Source organism: Physcomitrium patens, chromosome 24 (genome assembly GCF_059467195.1).
Source record: "Physcomitrium patens ecotype Gransden chromosome 24, ASM5946719v1, whole genome shotgun sequence".
In the NCBI taxonomy this organism is placed as follows: domain Eukaryota; kingdom Viridiplantae; phylum Streptophyta; class Bryopsida; order Funariales; family Funariaceae; genus Physcomitrium; species Physcomitrium patens.
Genome location: NC_143433.1, coordinates 10,882,027 through 10,899,855, shown reverse-complemented (window position 1 = coordinate 10,899,855; position 17,829 = coordinate 10,882,027). Strand labels below are relative to the sequence as shown.

At 31.5% G+C, this 17,829-nt stretch overlaps 1 protein-coding gene across 13 annotated transcripts; it reads left to right on the top strand.

Annotated features, from left to right (window-relative positions):
* Window positions 1-631: 631 nt before the first annotated feature.
* Window positions 632-4,931, top strand: LOC112276320 (uncharacterized). Of its 13 annotated transcripts, none has more exons than XM_024507523.3 (12): window positions 632-1,606; window positions 1,778-1,828; window positions 1,944-2,039; window positions 2,364-2,402; window positions 2,560-2,643; window positions 2,743-2,817; window positions 2,907-2,972; window positions 3,111-3,224; window positions 3,348-3,442; window positions 3,587-3,710; window positions 3,880-4,033; window positions 4,134-4,931. In XM_024507523.3, the coding sequence occupies exons 1-12, from the start codon at window positions 1,547-1,549 to the stop codon at window positions 4,169-4,171; spliced, it is 996 nt and encodes a 331-aa protein (XP_024363291.1). In that variant the 5' UTR covers window positions 632-1,546; the 3' UTR covers window positions 4,172-4,931. The 13 variants fall into 13 exon arrangements, with proteins under 13 accessions (XP_024363291.1, XP_024363277.1, XP_090103177.1 ...); XM_024507509.3 differs by having other exon boundaries at window positions 697-1,606; window positions 2,752-2,817; window positions 3,880-4,044; XM_090247051.1 differs by having other exon boundaries at window positions 697-1,606; window positions 2,910-2,972; window positions 3,360-3,442.
* Window positions 4,932-17,829: the final 12,898 nt, after the last annotated feature.

The window sequence follows — 17,829 nt, the reverse complement described above, 5'->3', positions numbered from 1 at the left end:
GAAAAAACTATTTGTACCATGCATTCCATATGGAAAAGTGCATTCCACCTCATTTTTTTCATCTTAGGGGTTTTAGACTTATTTTTCTTAGTGTAAAGTCAACTCAAAAACATTATTTCAGCAAATTTATTTCAACAAATCAAAACATTTAAATTTTGAGAACCTCTTCCCTTGTCCCCTTAGTGCAAAGGGTCTCTAAGATGTATGGGAATTGAGAGGGTATTATTACAAGTTCACAAAAACTATTTATGTGCTTAATATCTTTAGTAGTTACATATAAAATGAAAAAAAAAAAAAAAAAAATGCAGTCACATGAGTTATGAAGTTTTTTAGGGACTAAAAAAATTATAGAAAATTTACTTATATATATATATATATATATATATATATACACACACACACACACACACACACACATGTCATGCAATTACACTGTTTTATGTATTTTAAACATGTTGGTGTTTGATACTTATTCAAACCATTTTTTTTTTTTTTTTTTTTTTCCTAAATGAGATGATAAAAAAAATCTTAGCAATACATTTACAACACAGTAATGGGGAGAAAAAAAAATCATAAAAATATAGATAAAAGGCTCGATTTTTATTTTCTTCCTTATTCCACCTCAATCCCATTCACTAGTTTTACCTCTCCTTCAGCTTTTTAAAGGAGATTGTTTTTTTGTTAGGATGACAGCATTTCCGTAAATCTTTTTCTTCAAGCTCAGCAGTTTTTCCAGTTTTAAAGAGCAACTAGATTCTTATTCTTTAATTACCATTACTTTCAGAGACTGACTTCTAACGCCCAACACATCCTTAATTAAATCCAGCAACCATTCTTTTCACATACAGCCATGCATTCATTTTCACCTACCTAGACCAAGCAGAAAATCAGTGAAATTACTGCTGCGAAACTGCATCTCTCAGCGCAGAAAAACTTATACTTTTTTAAGCTAGCAACCAGCACAAATCCAATACAAATAAGCAGTGACATTTTCAGTATAAGAATGGCTGTCTGACCGACTCCTTCATAGAAAACCCTAAACTAATTTCCTAGCGCATTTATATATATATATATATATATATATGTGTGTGTGTGTGCGTGTGGGGGTATGCGTGTGTAGAGTATTGTCACTCCATGTTAAGTATTCAAGCTTGATTCGAAGTTCGACAATGTCTCCAGCGGAACCCATCTGAGAGTAATGGCAATGAGCCAGCAGTGCTGTCACTACCAGCTCAGCGTAGACCTTCTGTAATTGACAGGGCTTCGTGGCATTCTTCACTGTCTTGTTTTGCCACAGAATGAGCATTTGGTTTTCTTCTCACTTCTTGAGATAAAATAGAATGTAACATTCTCTGTTACACGGAATAAAAATACAGCATCGCATGGCCACAATGGAGAAGGGTCCAGAGCCTGTCAATGATTTCTGGAGTTTAGGTTGAGATTCGAAGACAAACCTGTACTGCCAAGCGTGCCGATGAGAGAGTTATATTGATTTCGGGAAAGTAGGGTTGCGGTTGCAAGGGAACGATTCTGCAGGGGTCTGCCAATGCAAAATCCGCAGGTCAATGGAGTGGTGATGATTGACAAAGACTTTCCAGTTCAGGAGGTACAACATTCTTTACTGCTCCTGCATGCCACCCTTCCTCTTCCCTACCAATGGGTAAATTTCTTCAATGAAAACTCGATTGAGGGGTGGGAAATAGGTTGATGGGGTCATATTGAATCTGGAAATTGGTGCTGATTAAGTTGTCATAATCCAGAAATTCTCTTCTGACAGGTCTGGCAGTGTCCATTTTGTGTGAAGATCTTTGCAGAAGCAAAATACTTGGTAAAGCTCAAATTTGGACTGATCAGTAATTTCACTGATTTGCTCGTTTGATTGGCTCTTGAATATCTTGCTGTTGAGAGGCAGTTACAAGACTTGGGAGATGACTACCTTGTAGGATATGCATAAGGTCGCAAAGCATGGCCCCAAAGTGGCTGGGCACACATTGGTGGAATTGGCGTCCAGAGTTTCACAAGCTGCTGCCCATGATCAAGTACTTTGAAACCCTTAAGATATTTGTCTCGTGTTAGGTGATTTTGAGAATACAATGTGCTGTGTTAAATTAAGGGAGCTGTGTTGGGATGAAGCATGATTGGTGGTTCCATACAAGTAAAACTCCGGGAAATTCAAGTGATTCCAGAAGTGGGTATCCAAATCACAGACGATTATGTCATTGTAATAACAGAAAAAGAAACAGAAATGTAGGTTGTCTCTTGTAACCCTTATAATTTCTTCGGGGGAATATGTAAGAGTGAAAGCAGGAACGGAAGAGAGATTTCCATCCATTCTCAACTTTGGTCACTATGTGGGTATGCAGAAAAAACTTCTATGTGCTGAGTTGGCAGCAATGAAACAGGTTCAATTCATCTTCGCACAGAGGATCTAAGAGAATGTTAGAATCATTTTGCATAAAACAATTTCATATTGAACACATTCCTGACCACAGAGATTATGTTTTTCATTGGCAACCATCCAAATGTCACAAAAAATTTAGGCAAATCTCAAATTTACAGGTCAAAGCACTTGAGGACGAGTTGCGTAACAGCATTGTTCAGATCCGGGAGGCGGAAGGCCAAATTGCCATGCTCCAGGCACAGGTGACCATCGTTACCTCTTGGTTGATTACCTGCCTCGAATTTTCCAACATGAGTATACGCTCATTCAAAACATACTAACTAGATGCCAGAGATTTTTAGCTGGGGCAGAGACAGGAACAAATAACGAGGAAAACCGTGGAGGAGAGAGCTGACCCAGCTCAATGTAAACAAGAGGTACTCGGTCAAACTAATCTCGTTGAGTTTAATGCAAGAACAAAAACTTTTTCGAAAGATACTCGTGAGCTTAGTGTATGGTATTGCAGCAGAGGCTTGACCACTTGGAGACCAAGATTGAGAACCTGGAGAAACAAGTCATCAATCTTCTTCAGGTGTGACATTGAGCTAGTTTCACCTTCAAATTAAATTATTGTAAATAGTCTTGATCATCCATGTCACAAGCGTGTCAGAAGTATCTGGTATTCTGCTCTAATATCAGGGATGGATTGCACTTGGCGATGAACATGAAGGCAAACCAACGGCTTACTTCGGAGCTGGGAAAAGAATGGGTAGAGAGAACACGAGAATTGGCTTCTGGGCCTACCTCGGGGCACGCAAAGGAATGTCAGACGTTTCAGTCGGAAGTAGGTCCAGCCTCCTCATCGAGGATTATCATCACCTTGTACACACCTCATGGTTCTCAATGTCAAAAGAGAGATGTTAAGAAGGAAATGAGTATGTCAGGCAATGAATAACATCAAAGGCAGTGGTTGTTGCAGAATGATGAGGGAATAATGGATATTTGTCATCTTCAGGGGAAAGTTGAGAATCTGACAATCAATCCACCTATGGCTGACGTTAGGTCAAAACTGTTCAGCTTCGTTCCCCCTACTCTTTCTAGATTATGACCATTAATCATCGGAGGGTTAATGTAGATCCTGGGCACAAGCAAGCTATTAATCTGAAGGATACTTTTGGTTGACTACATCTTTTACGAAACATGCAGTGACAGGACACCCATTTGTGCACAAGCTTTGTGGGGGAAAGAAAGAGCTTGTGCAGCTTATCCTGGTACTCAATGCGCACCGTTGGGACATTCTTCACCATCGCGGCGGCTAAACTCTTTAGAAGTTAGAACTTCTGCATTCTCTTCCCACACTTATTTTTTGTTTTAAATTCCTTGGGGTTATAGATCACCTCATAAAGTGCCTAAAAATCAACCAGTCCATATGTATTTTTGCAACGAGGAAAGCAATTGATTTCACCTAGACTGATATGAGCAATCTGATTGGAAAACAGGAAGCCCCCGCCTCCTGTAGTGGGAAGAGACGTCTGCCTCGAAGGGAACTCAGAAATCACACAGAAATGGGCTTTGAGAATTGGAACGCAGTCTACGCTCAAGCCCAAGCGCATGCTCATTCTCGTCCTCATTCCTGCATCACTGATTGTAAAGGTGAAGACAAGGTTAGACCTAGAATTAAAACACCAAGAATAAAATTTCTATGTTCGCTGTAAATATCTCTTTCAGGCTGCTTAATTTACTAAGTTTTCAGATCATGAAGAGCTACATCCAGTCGACGCAGCAAGATGATTGTAGGTGTAGCTCGACCTCCAGCTGCGAGTCTGACGACACCCCACCTATTAGAAGAACAAAAATACGCAAACAGAAGCGAAAAGTGAAGAGAAAAGCTTTGCAAAGAGGTCGACCTCAAGGAAGGCTGGCACACACATCAGAAGATAGCGATAGCACGACAAGCAGTTCAGAAACCCCACCACGGCAGAGGGGTAATTGTAAGAAGAGTAAATCGCCTCCAAGAAGAAATACTCGAGCATATTCTCTGACGAAATGCCCAAGCAATAGTATGCAAGAATCGAAGCTGCTGCAATTCAGTCGCTGTCGATCCAACGGTGTTTCTCTTGGACGTGCTCCACTACCGGAGAATCGCGTGGAAAACTCTGAAGTCGACCCGTGGGGCAGTGATGATGACGATATGCTGCTTAGGTGCTGCCCAAGGGGAAGAGTTGCAACAAAACTATCAGGGTACTAGCATGTTCTCAAAATGACCGACAACAGGTTTGTAAGCTCAGTGGGGTACTCCAAGTCTTGATCTCGAATGCTCTACCAAAAAAGAAGTGATAGAAAGGCCTACCAGGAAATACACATTAGGATTTGGTAAAAAACCAGCCTTTTTTCCGCGTTATGAGGAAGAGAGACTCTTTGATGTCCACAGGACCTGTTAGTAATCACATAATTGAAATCAGTATCTTGAGTACATTTCCGGGAGTTTATCACAGATTGTGCAAGTTCTGGGTTCTGAATAACTGAAGCCCTGCACCAAATTACTGAATAAGTATGCAGAGAGTGATTATTATTAATGCCTTACCGTGCCTTGTGCAGTGATCATGATGAGTTTAGGAAATATTTGAAAATATCTCATTTGAGATGTTGCAATGAAGTGATCCCACTTCACTGTTCTTGCTCATGCGTGCTGAGAATTCTGCATCACACCGTATCTGTTCCCTACCTGGTAATACAAAATAGTCGCACAAAATTGAGCTCTTTTAAATTGACGTCAACATTATCGCATGAGACCAGGTGAGATTTGTGATTGCGAGGTTGTCTAAACCGACGTAGATTTAATCCCGTCTCGTGTTGCATAAGTACATCATCTGGAATGAACTTGATTGTTTTGCCCGAATTTGCGTCTCTCGCTTAGGTCACTACAATTGCATAATAAACAATTTCATAGCCACCCCCTTCAAATATGAGTACGAATCTGAGGAGACGGCTGAGTACTATCTAGATAGCCTCTTTCATTTACATGCTAGTCCATCCAGGGTGTGCTTTTCCACTTCTGCTCCCTTCATTCTCGACGCTTGCAAGTCAGATGCTAAGAAACATGAAGGCAATGCATCACCTCCAAAGAACCCCATTCAGTATATCGTCGACGGCAGAGGCAGATATTGCACAAAACGTTTCTAGCATTCAGCTCATTAAAGAGAATTCCACAACCATGTAGGAATCATAAATATTACAGAGTCATCGCTATGTTTCAAGTTAGTTTGAGATCTCATGCATGTGCAAAACATTATCTAACCGCCAAATGCTTCATGCCAATGGCCTCAAATTATTCATGGTTTCGTCAAAACAATATATCCATGACCAAACCATGCCATTGCTCGGCAAGGGGGTTATGGAACCTGAATGTATGCCATGGCCAGTTCACTTTTGCTCCTTTTATTCGTAGCGAGAGTTGCATCAGAAGGTGGCAGTTAGGACAGGTACAATTAATACTGAATCTAACGATTGTCATACAACGTATTACAACGTATCACGGTATAATGTTGTGCTTGCACGCATTCTGTTTCAATATCTAGTTGCTGATGAAGACATCTGCAGTACAGTTGATAGTGCCAGTCACACACCTGAAAGTTTTGGCCAGATTAACGAACCCTTTTAGAACAGAGTCCAAGTTTAAGGTTGTAACGACGTTAGAGGAAAGATCTTGCAGGCTGTTCACCTCAAGTCTAATTGCCTCCATGGTGACAACAACCGGGAAGTTATCGGTTTTCTATGAGCGAATGATAGCCAGTGCCGAGCTCCACCATGCCCATTTGATCGCCGTGGTGTTTCATATGAATCGTGCGGTTATTGTATCTGTAATCGCAATAATTTGAGTAATTCCCACGCACATCAGCCGAAACAGAGAGATACAAGGTCGGTGAGTTGAAAGTCTATGCAACGTTCTGCAGCTTTACATCTTTCATATAAGCTTAGGATTGATAAGGGCTGCAAATAGGATTCACTTGTCACCACGCGGAAAGCTTGCACGTAACTTTGATCGGCGCGTAGAGAGAGGGCTCATTAGGAAGAACGTAGCCAGCTCAATAATACTCGCCATTCTCTGTCAGTGTCGAGGAGCTGTGTGACTGACCTGCAGGGAAGTTCGGCTGGTTCAATCGAGCTCATGAATTGAGCTTGTTGATTCTGCCCGTAGAGCAGTCTTTGCCTTTGGTCGGTTTATCGGGGGTTCGTTGAAGTCCGTCAACTTCATTTCGATAATGCGTTCCTTGCATACAATGGGGTCCGGTAACAACAACAAAATTTACACAACTAAGCTGGTGTGACTTCTCATTCTGTTAGTGGGTGCACGTAAATGAATTTATAACCTGAGGTAACTTCACATGCCCTCCAGCTCTGTGAGTACATCGCTAAAACCGCGTGCCTAAAGGGATTTGAGAGGTTGCAATGAAGCTCAGGAAGCACTCTCTCGTCTGTGAGGAGCTCGTTCGGGGCGGATCATAGATCCTTCGCAACCAAGTAGGTTTTAGACCCAATTTTCCTCTAGGCGTGCACAATCGGTGGACGTTCTATCAGCTATCTTTGTAAGTAGGTTAGCGATCTGGGGTTGAGTGGGGCAGAAATAATTTCTTTTTTTGAAATTTAGGGTTTAGGTACTTCGGGCTTAAACAATTACAATGGTGGAGAAGCCTTCATGTTAGGAGTTGCTGAAGGCCAGAATGAAGCATCTCCTGTGCAGCTCTCCAGCTCGGAGTTGAAACGAGGAACGGCTGATGTGAAGAAGGCCAAAAACCTGATCGAGCGGGAGCTGGTGGCGACAGTGACAAATACGGGGCAACATACGAAGACTCAGTCCACTGTTCTGACTCTACCGGAGAGTTTGCCATTGTTGTAATATAAAGTATTCCTTGAAAATGCATTAGGCACTTGAATATGGAAGGTAAATTGGAAATTGCAACAACAAGGTTATAAGAATTCTAATAGAATTCTAAATAAATTCCAATAAAAATTTAACAATCCTAATCAAACCTTAATCAAATCCAAAATAAGTTTTAAAGAAATTATAAAAGAAATATAAAAAAATTCTAACAATTTCTAAAAAATCCTTAAAAATATCATAAATAAAAAATTAATTAAATTATAATTAAATCCTAATTAAATTCTAAATCCTAAATCCTAAATCAAAGACCAATCGAATCCTAAATCCTTAACTAAATCCTAATTTGAAGAAGATTGAACTGTACCAAATAAAAGATAAATTTCATAATTTAGTTAGGTGTTGGTGTGTATTCTTCTCCAACCTTAATGCCAATCTCTTAATGCTAATATCTCTTGATTTTATTGTCCAATAGCTTTTAAACTTTTAATAATTGTTAAAAATAAAGTCTACTGTTAGTATGAAATACTTTATTTTAATCCAATTAGTAAATTGTTGCAAATCTTAGAAACCTTCATTAGTTCTTTATATTCTAATTATGAAGATTTCAATACTTTGAAATTTAATAACCTTTAAATGAACTGTTTGGTTAAGATTAAAATTATATCGAAGATATGAATCTCAAAAAAAAAAAAAAAACTCAATATACTCTTGTGTCACTTCAAAAGACTAAAAAATCATTCAAAGATGGTAATATATTGAACTAGAATGGTTATTACCAAAGACAAGAAGACTAGAAAGTCTTGAAATAAGATTAATAACTAGAAAAGCATTGACAAGAGTAAAGAAGGCTTCACTCTTGCCTCCATATATACTCTTTAAGTAGGAGCTATGTAACAATATGCTATAAGACTTCCAACATGTATTAACTTTGCTAAATACATGTTTTAACTTGCAAGGTAAGTTATTTATATGTGGACTACAAAATTAGCTTGTTCTACAAGCTAATAATGTATGTTATACGTGGCTAATTTGTTGACTAAGTTTTTAGGCTACTAATTAACTACAAACACATGTAAAGTCAAAGCAACATCTATGAAACTTCTAGGAAGATTTTTAAAAAAATATTATGAAATTAATTTATTTTTATCTACTTCTAATTAATTATATAGGTAATTATTGGAATAAATATGTATGTTAGTGACATTATCCTCCTCCCTCTCTCCTTCTCTTTTAGGAATGAATTCCACAAGGAACGGTCATCATATATTGAAAAAATCTAAGATGTGGTGAATTGTATTTGTAACATATCGTAAGCTTTATTGTCTTTGAAGATGGTTGATAGATCTTCTCAACTATTGATTGTGTCTTATATCAAGCCAAGAAGACCACCTTATTATTTAATTTTTGTTAAAGTCTATATAACTTCCTTCAAATAAAACATTTGTAACACCATCAAGAGTCATTTCTATCACTAATAAAATCATCAAAAATTGAAAATCTCTTCTAAGGTTGTAATACTAAATACATTTTATCTTGTTATCTATTTGAGTAAGGACATGTTGTTCTTAAGGATCTTCATCTTAATTATGCTATCTTGAAGGTTGTGACAATTACAATGTCTCGTCTGATAATTCAGTAATTGATAGTTCTTCAGTTAAATCTGTTAGTTGTTGATTGTAATATAATATAGATAAGATATTTGTATTATTGACACATAAGAATAGATAGTTAAAACCATGGAAGTTTCTAGAATTGGAGTTAGGTTGATAGATCAGGTAGAATCTATTGTGAAATATTTTAAAAAGAGTTTAGGGTAGTTATGTAGATGGAGCCTACAATGGATCCTTCTAGAAGGAGTTTAAGGTGGTTATTTAAATGAGATCTATCGCTTATAAACATTCTAGAAAATCTAGGGTGGTAGAACAAAGTATAAATAAGATTGGTCAAGGCCTTTTAGGACATCTGGTCAAATATGGCTTCAGGCCCTTCTTCTTTATAACTTATTTTTTTTATAACAAATATTTTCTATTCTTCATCTTGATTTTTATAGATATCATCAATAAAAAGCTTCAATCTTTTTTATTACATTTATATGATTCTTTGCTTATTCCTATGTATATTTATTAATATCATATCTATACTAATGAATAAGATATTCAAATCTATTTTAGTGCCGCCTTGAATCTAATACTTCTTCCATCTTGAGTTCTTGATTATTATTCACTTCTATAGAAGAAGGTCGCATTTGTCTTATTCTCAAGATATTTACTATCTTATATGGCTCAAGAAAAAACATATAGAATACAAAATAGATCTTCATAGACTTTGATAGATATAATTGATAAATAATAAGATTGACTTGTTTACAAACAAAAAAAGTTCCAATCTTATAATAGTCCAACTTGTTGTAAAGACAAATAGCCTTAATATTGCGATAAAATAATCATATCTTATCACCCATGTTAAATTGTAGTTATTCCTTACAATAGGCATCCACATTGTTCTTTTGTCATTTTTAAGCATCTTTTAACTATATCTTTATTGTTATATGTAGACTTAAAAGGAGTATTTTTGATATTATGAACAAAATAATTAAAAAGATACACTTGATTAAATTTTCTTGAAAAAAAATTGAATCAATAGTCAATGTTGATTTTATTGCTTGAAGATAAAAATATTCTAGCTTCAAGAAAATCATTCTTTATTGATTAAAAACTACGTTTCCTTCTTTTGGTACAAGATAAGAACATTTAAAAAGAAAGTTTGACAAACCTTGTTATTCTTTGGATTGATAAGTAATTCTAAAATCAAATCTTAATGAAGACATGCTCCAATGGACTTAACAATGATTCAAAATACATGTTGACATGAAGTATTTGAAGTTCTTGTAATTTATATGTATAGTGATTGGACTCAAGGCACCTTTAGATAATGATGCCATTCTTAAAATGAATCCATGATTGCAAAAAACTCTTTATCACAGACGTCATAGTTAATCTTGATTGCTGAAAAGTTTTTGGAATAAAAAGCTACCGGATGAAGCTTGTCATCTCTTCCTATTTGAGAAAAAATGACACCTATAGCAAAGTTTGATGTGTTTATTTTCATAAAGAATACCTTGGAAAAATCAATGCAATACAAAATTGGTGTAGAAATAAATATTGTCTTCAAGGCTTCAAAAGATGCTTCAACTTCTTTGTTCTACTTAAGTTTATATTTTAATATCAAATGTGTAAGAAGAGACGCAACTTAATTTTTTTTTTTTTTGATGAAGATCTTATAATAATTGATAAATTTTAAAAAAACATTTCATATCTCTTACTATTCTTGAAATCTTTTAATTTATGATAGTTTGGACCTTCTTTAGATCCATCAATAGATCTTTATTGGAAATGATATATTCTAAAAAGTCAATTTAGGTAATTTAGAATACATAATTTTTTATCTTGTCATATAATCTTTCATCTTTAATTTTTTGTAATATACAACAAACATGAAGTTCATATTTTTTTATATTTTTAGAATAGATTAGAATGTCATCTAAATAATAGATTATAAAATCATTAAAAGACTTACAAAAAATATCATTTATAAGATATTGAAAAGCAGCTATTAGATTTGTGAGTTCAAAAGACATGACATTATATTTCAAATGTCCATACCTAGTTTGAAAAGTAGTCTTTCATTCATCTCCTTGTTTAATACAAACTAGATTATATACTCTTTATAAATCTATTTTTGTATAGATCTTTGCTTGATTGACTTTGTTAAGAAGTCTTGAAATCAGAAGTAAGGAATATCTATTTTTAATAGTGATCTTGTTAAGTCCTCAATAGTCTATCCATATCTGTAAAGATCAATTATTTTTCTTCATAAATAAGATAAGAGCTTCTGTTAGAGATTCAAAATGGCATATAAAGTTTTTAGCCAAGTTCTTATCAATGTACTTCTTTAGTATGACCAATTCATTTTGCAATAAGGTGTAGATTGATTTGAATGTTGATTGAGTTTCTTCTTGCAAATCAATTGAGTAATTATAAAGTCAATGCTTTAGAAGAATATTTGCATTTTTTTTCTTCAAAAATATCTTAGAAATCTTAATATTAGTTAAAAATACCACTGGATATCTTTTCATTATTAGAAATAGGCTTGGCATATAAAGCAAAAGATGACCTTTCTTTTGGAGCATGTATGAAAGCTGTCACAGCTACTAGTAAAGATTTGGATGTATTAGACTTATATATTTTTACTTGATTAATAGATTTTTAAACAAAACTACTTTAAAAATTAAGGTTACAAGAAATTCAATCTATTTGAAAATTATAATTTTTTAACCATGATAATCTTAAAATAATCAAATTAAAGGAAGATCTTATCATATGAAATATTATTATGATATTATAATCTTTAATTGATATAGTTAAAGGAATAGTCTCATAGATAATATCTCTAAAAGATAATAAACAATCATCTATGATTTCTATATATATAGATTTAGTTTTCTTAATTAAAGATATTTCTTATTTTTTGGTAAAGTTTTCATCTATAAAACAAGTTGAGGCTCCTGAATCTAATTATATAAAGACTTTGTGATTTTTAGGTCATAAATTAAACATCTATTATAAAATGAGGTGAGGGATCTAAGAAGAAAATATGACCTTTATTAGATATTGCATATGATTCCAATCGCTTAATTCCTATTGTGGTTGAAAAAACTTGTATATTAATATATTGTCTTTTTTGGCAATCATGCTCCTCATTTTGTAATTGCATTGTTTCTTTGGACAATGTTGAGCACAGTACTTAGCTTTTTCATAATATAAGCATAAACACTCTTAACAATGTCAAGTCTTTTCTTACTTTGTAATAGTTTTATAATATATTATATCAATTTGCATTGGTTTTAGCCTTGATGAATAAGTTTTTAAAAACTTAGAAGCTGTCGCCATTACTTGACTTATTCTTCTCTAGTCAAGTCTTTATTTTTGGTGCCTTTCAAATAATTGATTGTTGCATGCAATGACTTCAGTAATAAATTATTTCAAAGATTGTGCTTTTGATACTGTCAATAATAAATCTTTGAAATTATCCTTCAATTCATATTGAAATTGATTGATATGAGCTTTGTCATTCTAGTCTATGTTACAAGCAAGGTTTTGGAATTCAATAGCATATATAGTGGCTATTCATGATTTTTGTTGTAAAAATAAGATCTTGCTCTTATCTACTCTTTTTTGATTACTTTATCTAAATGTGGTTGTAAACAAGATTCATAATTCTTTTATGATTTGGACTCAATACAATCTTGTATCACTTGAAAAGACTAAAAGATGTTAATATATTGAACTAGAATCACTATTGTCAAATAAAAAAAAAAGAGACTAAAAAGTCTTGAAATAAGACTAAGGATTAGAAAGGCATCGACAAGACTGAAGAAGGCCTCACTCTTCCCTCCATATATACTTTCTAACTAGAAGCTATGTGGCAATGTTCTATAGGACATCCAATACGTGTTGATTTTGCTAAATACATGTTTTAACTTATAAAGTAAGTTATCTAGATGTGTGCCATATAGTTTGCTTGTTCTACAAGCTACTAATACATGTGATATGTGGCTATTTTATTGACCAAGTTTCTAGCCTATCAATTAATTATAAATATATTTAAAGTCAAAATAGCATCTATGAAGTTTCTAAGATGTTTTTTTAGAAGATATTATGAAATCAATCTACTTTTATTTACTTCTATTTAATCAAATAGATAATTATTAAAATAAATATGTATATTTGTGATAGCTTAAGGTGTACATTTAATACAAAAATATTCACTCAATTACAAAATTTTACTTATAGATCATCTAACAATCTTACATAATATTCTAATATATAAACTCTTTATATTTTTTAGATTTCAAAGTCACTTCAAAACAACCATGACTTTATAAAGTCTATATAAAGTCATTACAAACTCAAATCACTCAAAAAATGTCTATAGAATCTTTCTTAAGTTTTCTCTCAAATCAACCAAAGAATCCCAAAATTACCATAGATGCATGATTTTATGCCTCATGGTTTGATTTCAATCCAAGTTCACAATCAATTCTCTCAAGGTATCAATTCTTAATTTCTTAAGCTAATTTTTGCTACAAACTTCTCTTAAGTCTTTTTTTGAGATATCTATATTAGTTATTATTCTTATATAATTTATTTTGTTTCAATTATGGTTGGACGAAATAAATAAAATTCTATTTTCTAAAGAAGCAATATTAGCTTTTATTAATTTTCCTACATCTTTGACTATTATCTATAATTTTAAAATAATTTTTTACAAAATTTTCTATTATTCTTTTTCTATAATATTATCATTTTTTTCTTTTACGTTGTAGCTATATTACAACATGACATTGTTCAAGTTGATAAAATGGTAGTTAAAGAAGAAATTAAGAATCTATAAAAATATGCCATTATGGCCTATTTTTTTAGGAAAAAATTAATTATTAATAGCCCTAAATTAGTGAATTAAAGAATTAAATAACATTGTGTGGGAACATCATATTACTTGAAATATTTTTGAAGAGATATTTTTCTTAGATCTTAAGCATATAAATTTTTGTGACAAAAAAACTTTATATGCTCACTCTACTTTGCTTTCAATAGAGCACTTGTATCCTTCAAACTAAATTACTGGGCTTTGATTCTATCCTTCTATACATGTTATAAGTCTTCATCTTAATAACTTTTAAAGGCATTCCTAGAGAATTTTTCAAAATTACTCTTTAAATTACTATTAATTTAAATGAACTCTTTGGTAATAATAATCATAACTTGATTTCTACTAATTAAGAATTTTGTGTGGTAATAAAAGCCAAAGAGAGATAGGAAACATTGCTCTTGTTCAATAATATAAATAACAATGAAGTATCCATCATCATAATTGATCATTATAATTTTTAATTTATTATAGATTTTTATTACCAAAATATTTTATTTGCAATTGTTTGGGTATTTAGTGACATAGATTGTTTGATTTAGTGGAAGAGTCGAAATCAACAACACATATAAAAAAAGACATGTCTATTGGTTCTTTTATCTACGACAGATGCTTCAAGTTCATATTTCTTGGTGCTCAAGGTACAAGAAATCATAGTAGATTTTTCTAAAAAGCACTTAAAAGAGTAATCTTATCATGCTAAATTTATATGCTTCAACAATGGTTATAGAGAGGTATACTTTGAGAGAAGAATTACTCTCTATACTACCTTCAAATTGCCATTGGGATTTTTTTGGTGTTTAAAATTTTATTGAATATTATAGAAATAAATCCTCTCTCTATACTAAGCTATAATAAATGGTGAGAAACAAACCTTTCACTTATGCACAATGGCACTACAAGTGAAAGACCAATTTTTGGAGTCTAATATAATTTGCTACTCTTAGAATAACTAGCAAAAAGATAATGTCAACGATTAGCACATCTTGATAAATTTTATGTATTTCAAAAAGCAAGAGTTAGCTCTTTGTTTGAAAATGCATTGGATACTTGGTTGTAAAAGGTAAAATGAAACTTGTAATAAAAAGATTCTAACAACTATAATAGAATCTTAAACAAACTTAAATTAAATTATAATAATATTAATTAATTTTTAATTAAAATCCAAAATATTCTTAAAGAACTTATAAAAGAAATACAAATAAATGATAAATTTAACTTAAATAAATATATATAATAAAAAAAATCTATAGAAATATCAAATAAATCTTCAAAAAATATTAAAAATAAAAACTCTAATGGACCTTAATCAAAATTTAATCTTCAAAAAATCCTAATAAAATTACAAACCTTCAACAAAAATTAACAAGCACCTATGATAATTTAATCTTTAACAAAAATTGGAATTTAAAGATAAGTAAGAACTTCATTAGGATTTGGTCTAGGGTTTTATTAGGATTGATTTATAATTTTGTTAGGATTTGTTGAAGGTTAAATTATCATAGGTGCTTGATTTGTATCTCAGGGTCTAATTTTGACTTTAATTGGTAATTGATCTTTCCAGATATCAATTCTTATTTTTTTGAAATATTTTTTACTAAAATTAATTCCTAATTCTTTTTTATATATATTTATATATTTATATATTTTTTAATCTATTTCATTTTTTTATATTTATAGTCATATAAAGTAAGTAGAATCTATTTTCATGAAAATAAATTCTAATACTATAAGATTTGACTACCTACCTATGTTTTATTTATATTTTTTTATTATCTCTTTTTAATTAGGCTCTTCTATAATAAAATAGTTTATTTTTTCTTTCACATAATGGCCATGATATTACATGACATCAATCTAATATTTTATTCAAATATAGGTGATTGCCAAGCAACTCTCAGCTTTTAAAATGATTGTAATTTATTTTAATAACAGAAAATTGAATATTCATATCTAAGAAATTTTGTCTTTTAATCCAAGATTTAGTTTTAGACAAAATTATAATGGATAGTAAAGTTCTACTAAGGATATTATCTTTAAAAAGCTTTTGAGTTCTAGTTGACGGAGATGGCCTTCAAGTAGGAATTATCTTAGCCAATTACTTTGTTGCAAGGCAATTCATTAGATGTTGAGATTTAAAAGTAATTAAGACTTATTACCAATCATTTACAAGTTTTTAAAAAAATAATAGATTGATGGCTAATAAAATTAGAGCCAAATGAAGTAGAAATAAGTAGAGGACTCTTGTACCAAAGAATTTTTTTGGACATCTTGCAAGCACTTTGGCACATTTACTATCACAAAGTTGGTAGATAAGTCTAAAATCTTCTATATAAATTTATTTTTGTAAACTATTTCTACAAATTATTATAAATAAATGTATACAATTTTTCTATTCTTATTTTATAACACAATTATTAGGCAAAAAAAATGGATTATATTATAGAATAACTTAATTAAAAATATTTTAGCAAATTATTTTAGAAGTATAGATAATAATTAAGAACATAGAAAAATTAATAAGTGCTAATATTTTCTTATATAAAATAGATTTCTAATTACTTTATATAACTATAAAAAAAAACAACGTAGACTAAAAAAATAAATAATATAGGTATTATAAAAAAAGAATTAAGAATATTTTATAATAAAAATTACCTTAAAAATCTTAAAGTCAATGCTTTAGAAGAATTCTTGTGAATTAGGATTGAAATGAGACCTTGAGGCATAAAATCACATATCAATGGCAATTTTAAGATTCTTTTGCTAATTAAAGAAAAAAGAATTTAACTTTCAAGAAGTTGATTTGAGTAGTGTAGAATACATACTTTTTTTAAAAAAAATTTAGTATAGAATCCCTCATCTTTTAGTTTTTGTAATACACAACAAATATGAAGTTTTTATTTTTTTATATTCTTAAAATAGAAAGATGTTGTTTTGGTAACAGAAAACTAAGTCATCTAAAACTCTTGAAAAATATCATTCATTAGATGTTAGAAAGCTGTAGGTACATTTGTAAGTCTAAATAGTATGGCATTGCTTTCAAAATGTCTATATCTTCTTCAAAATGTAGTCTTTCATTCATCTCTTTCAATTGCTTGACTCAATATTTGAGGATCAAGTAAGTTGAGCATTAATTTTTTTACTTCATATTGTAATGTCTTAAAAAATTAACTAACAAATATATCATCATTTCATTTTATATCAATTGTAAGTTGTCAAAATTATGAAGCATCTAACATTATCAATTGATTGCATTATTACAAAATATAAATCTTATTGGTTGTAACACAAATTGTATCATGTTCACCATACATAGATTGAAAATTTGCCAAAAAAGCCTTCAAATTATTCAATATTGGATCTCGTCATTCAAAAAAAGATAAAAACCATAATAATGCTGAATCTGAAAGAAGTGTATCAATGAATCTAACTTGTGATCTTAGAGTTGAATATCTTTGTGATTGAAGTTCAATCATAAGTTTTATTTGATTGATAAATCTCAAAACTTGAATCTTGTGCCATCAAACTTTTTGAGTAGTATAATCTTTGGTTTGCTAACATTGAAAGGATGTTCTACTATAAGAGAAGAGACATGATTTGGTGCAAATGTTGAAGCAACTCCAATCATCTCTATATTTTTTCTCCTTACCATTCTTCTTGCTTTTTGTAGCGATAAATCGATTTGATGCATCGCAAGTATTAATTCCTTCAATTTTGAGAAACTTTGCTATGATAACACTTAAAAAAAAAAAAAAATGTCTAACATTGCATAAGATAAATAAAAGAAAAGACTTAAAAAAAATATATATATATTAAAAACAATATCAATTTAAAAAAAGATAATCTACAACTCCTTATATCCTTAAGTTTTATTAAAGGGATAATCCATTCTTAAAAAAAAAAAATGACAAAGCTCTGATATTGTAAGTGTACTCTTGTCAATTTGTTAAGAACAAGAACTCAACAAAAGCAAATAAACAAGTGAGACTCTCTCAAAGAAATATAAAAAAATAAAAATAGAGAAGTATGTATATAAAAAATAAAAAAACAAAAAATAAAAAAACTAAAATTGCTA

Excerpts from the sequence above, each read along its gene's own strand:
- LOC112276320 (XM_024507507.3), top strand. The coding sequence starts at position 1,547 with ATGCAAAATCCGCAGGTCAATGGAGTGGTGATGATTGACAAAGACTTT. Across the intron at positions 3,443-3,586 it reads CCACCTATGGCTGACGTTAG|TGACAGGACACCCATTTGTG; the intron begins GTCAAAACTGTT and ends CGAAACATGCAG. Across the intron at positions 4,045-4,133 it reads ATTGTAAAGGTGAAGACAAG|ATCATGAAGAGCTACATCCA; the intron begins GTTAGACCTAGA and ends CTAAGTTTTCAG.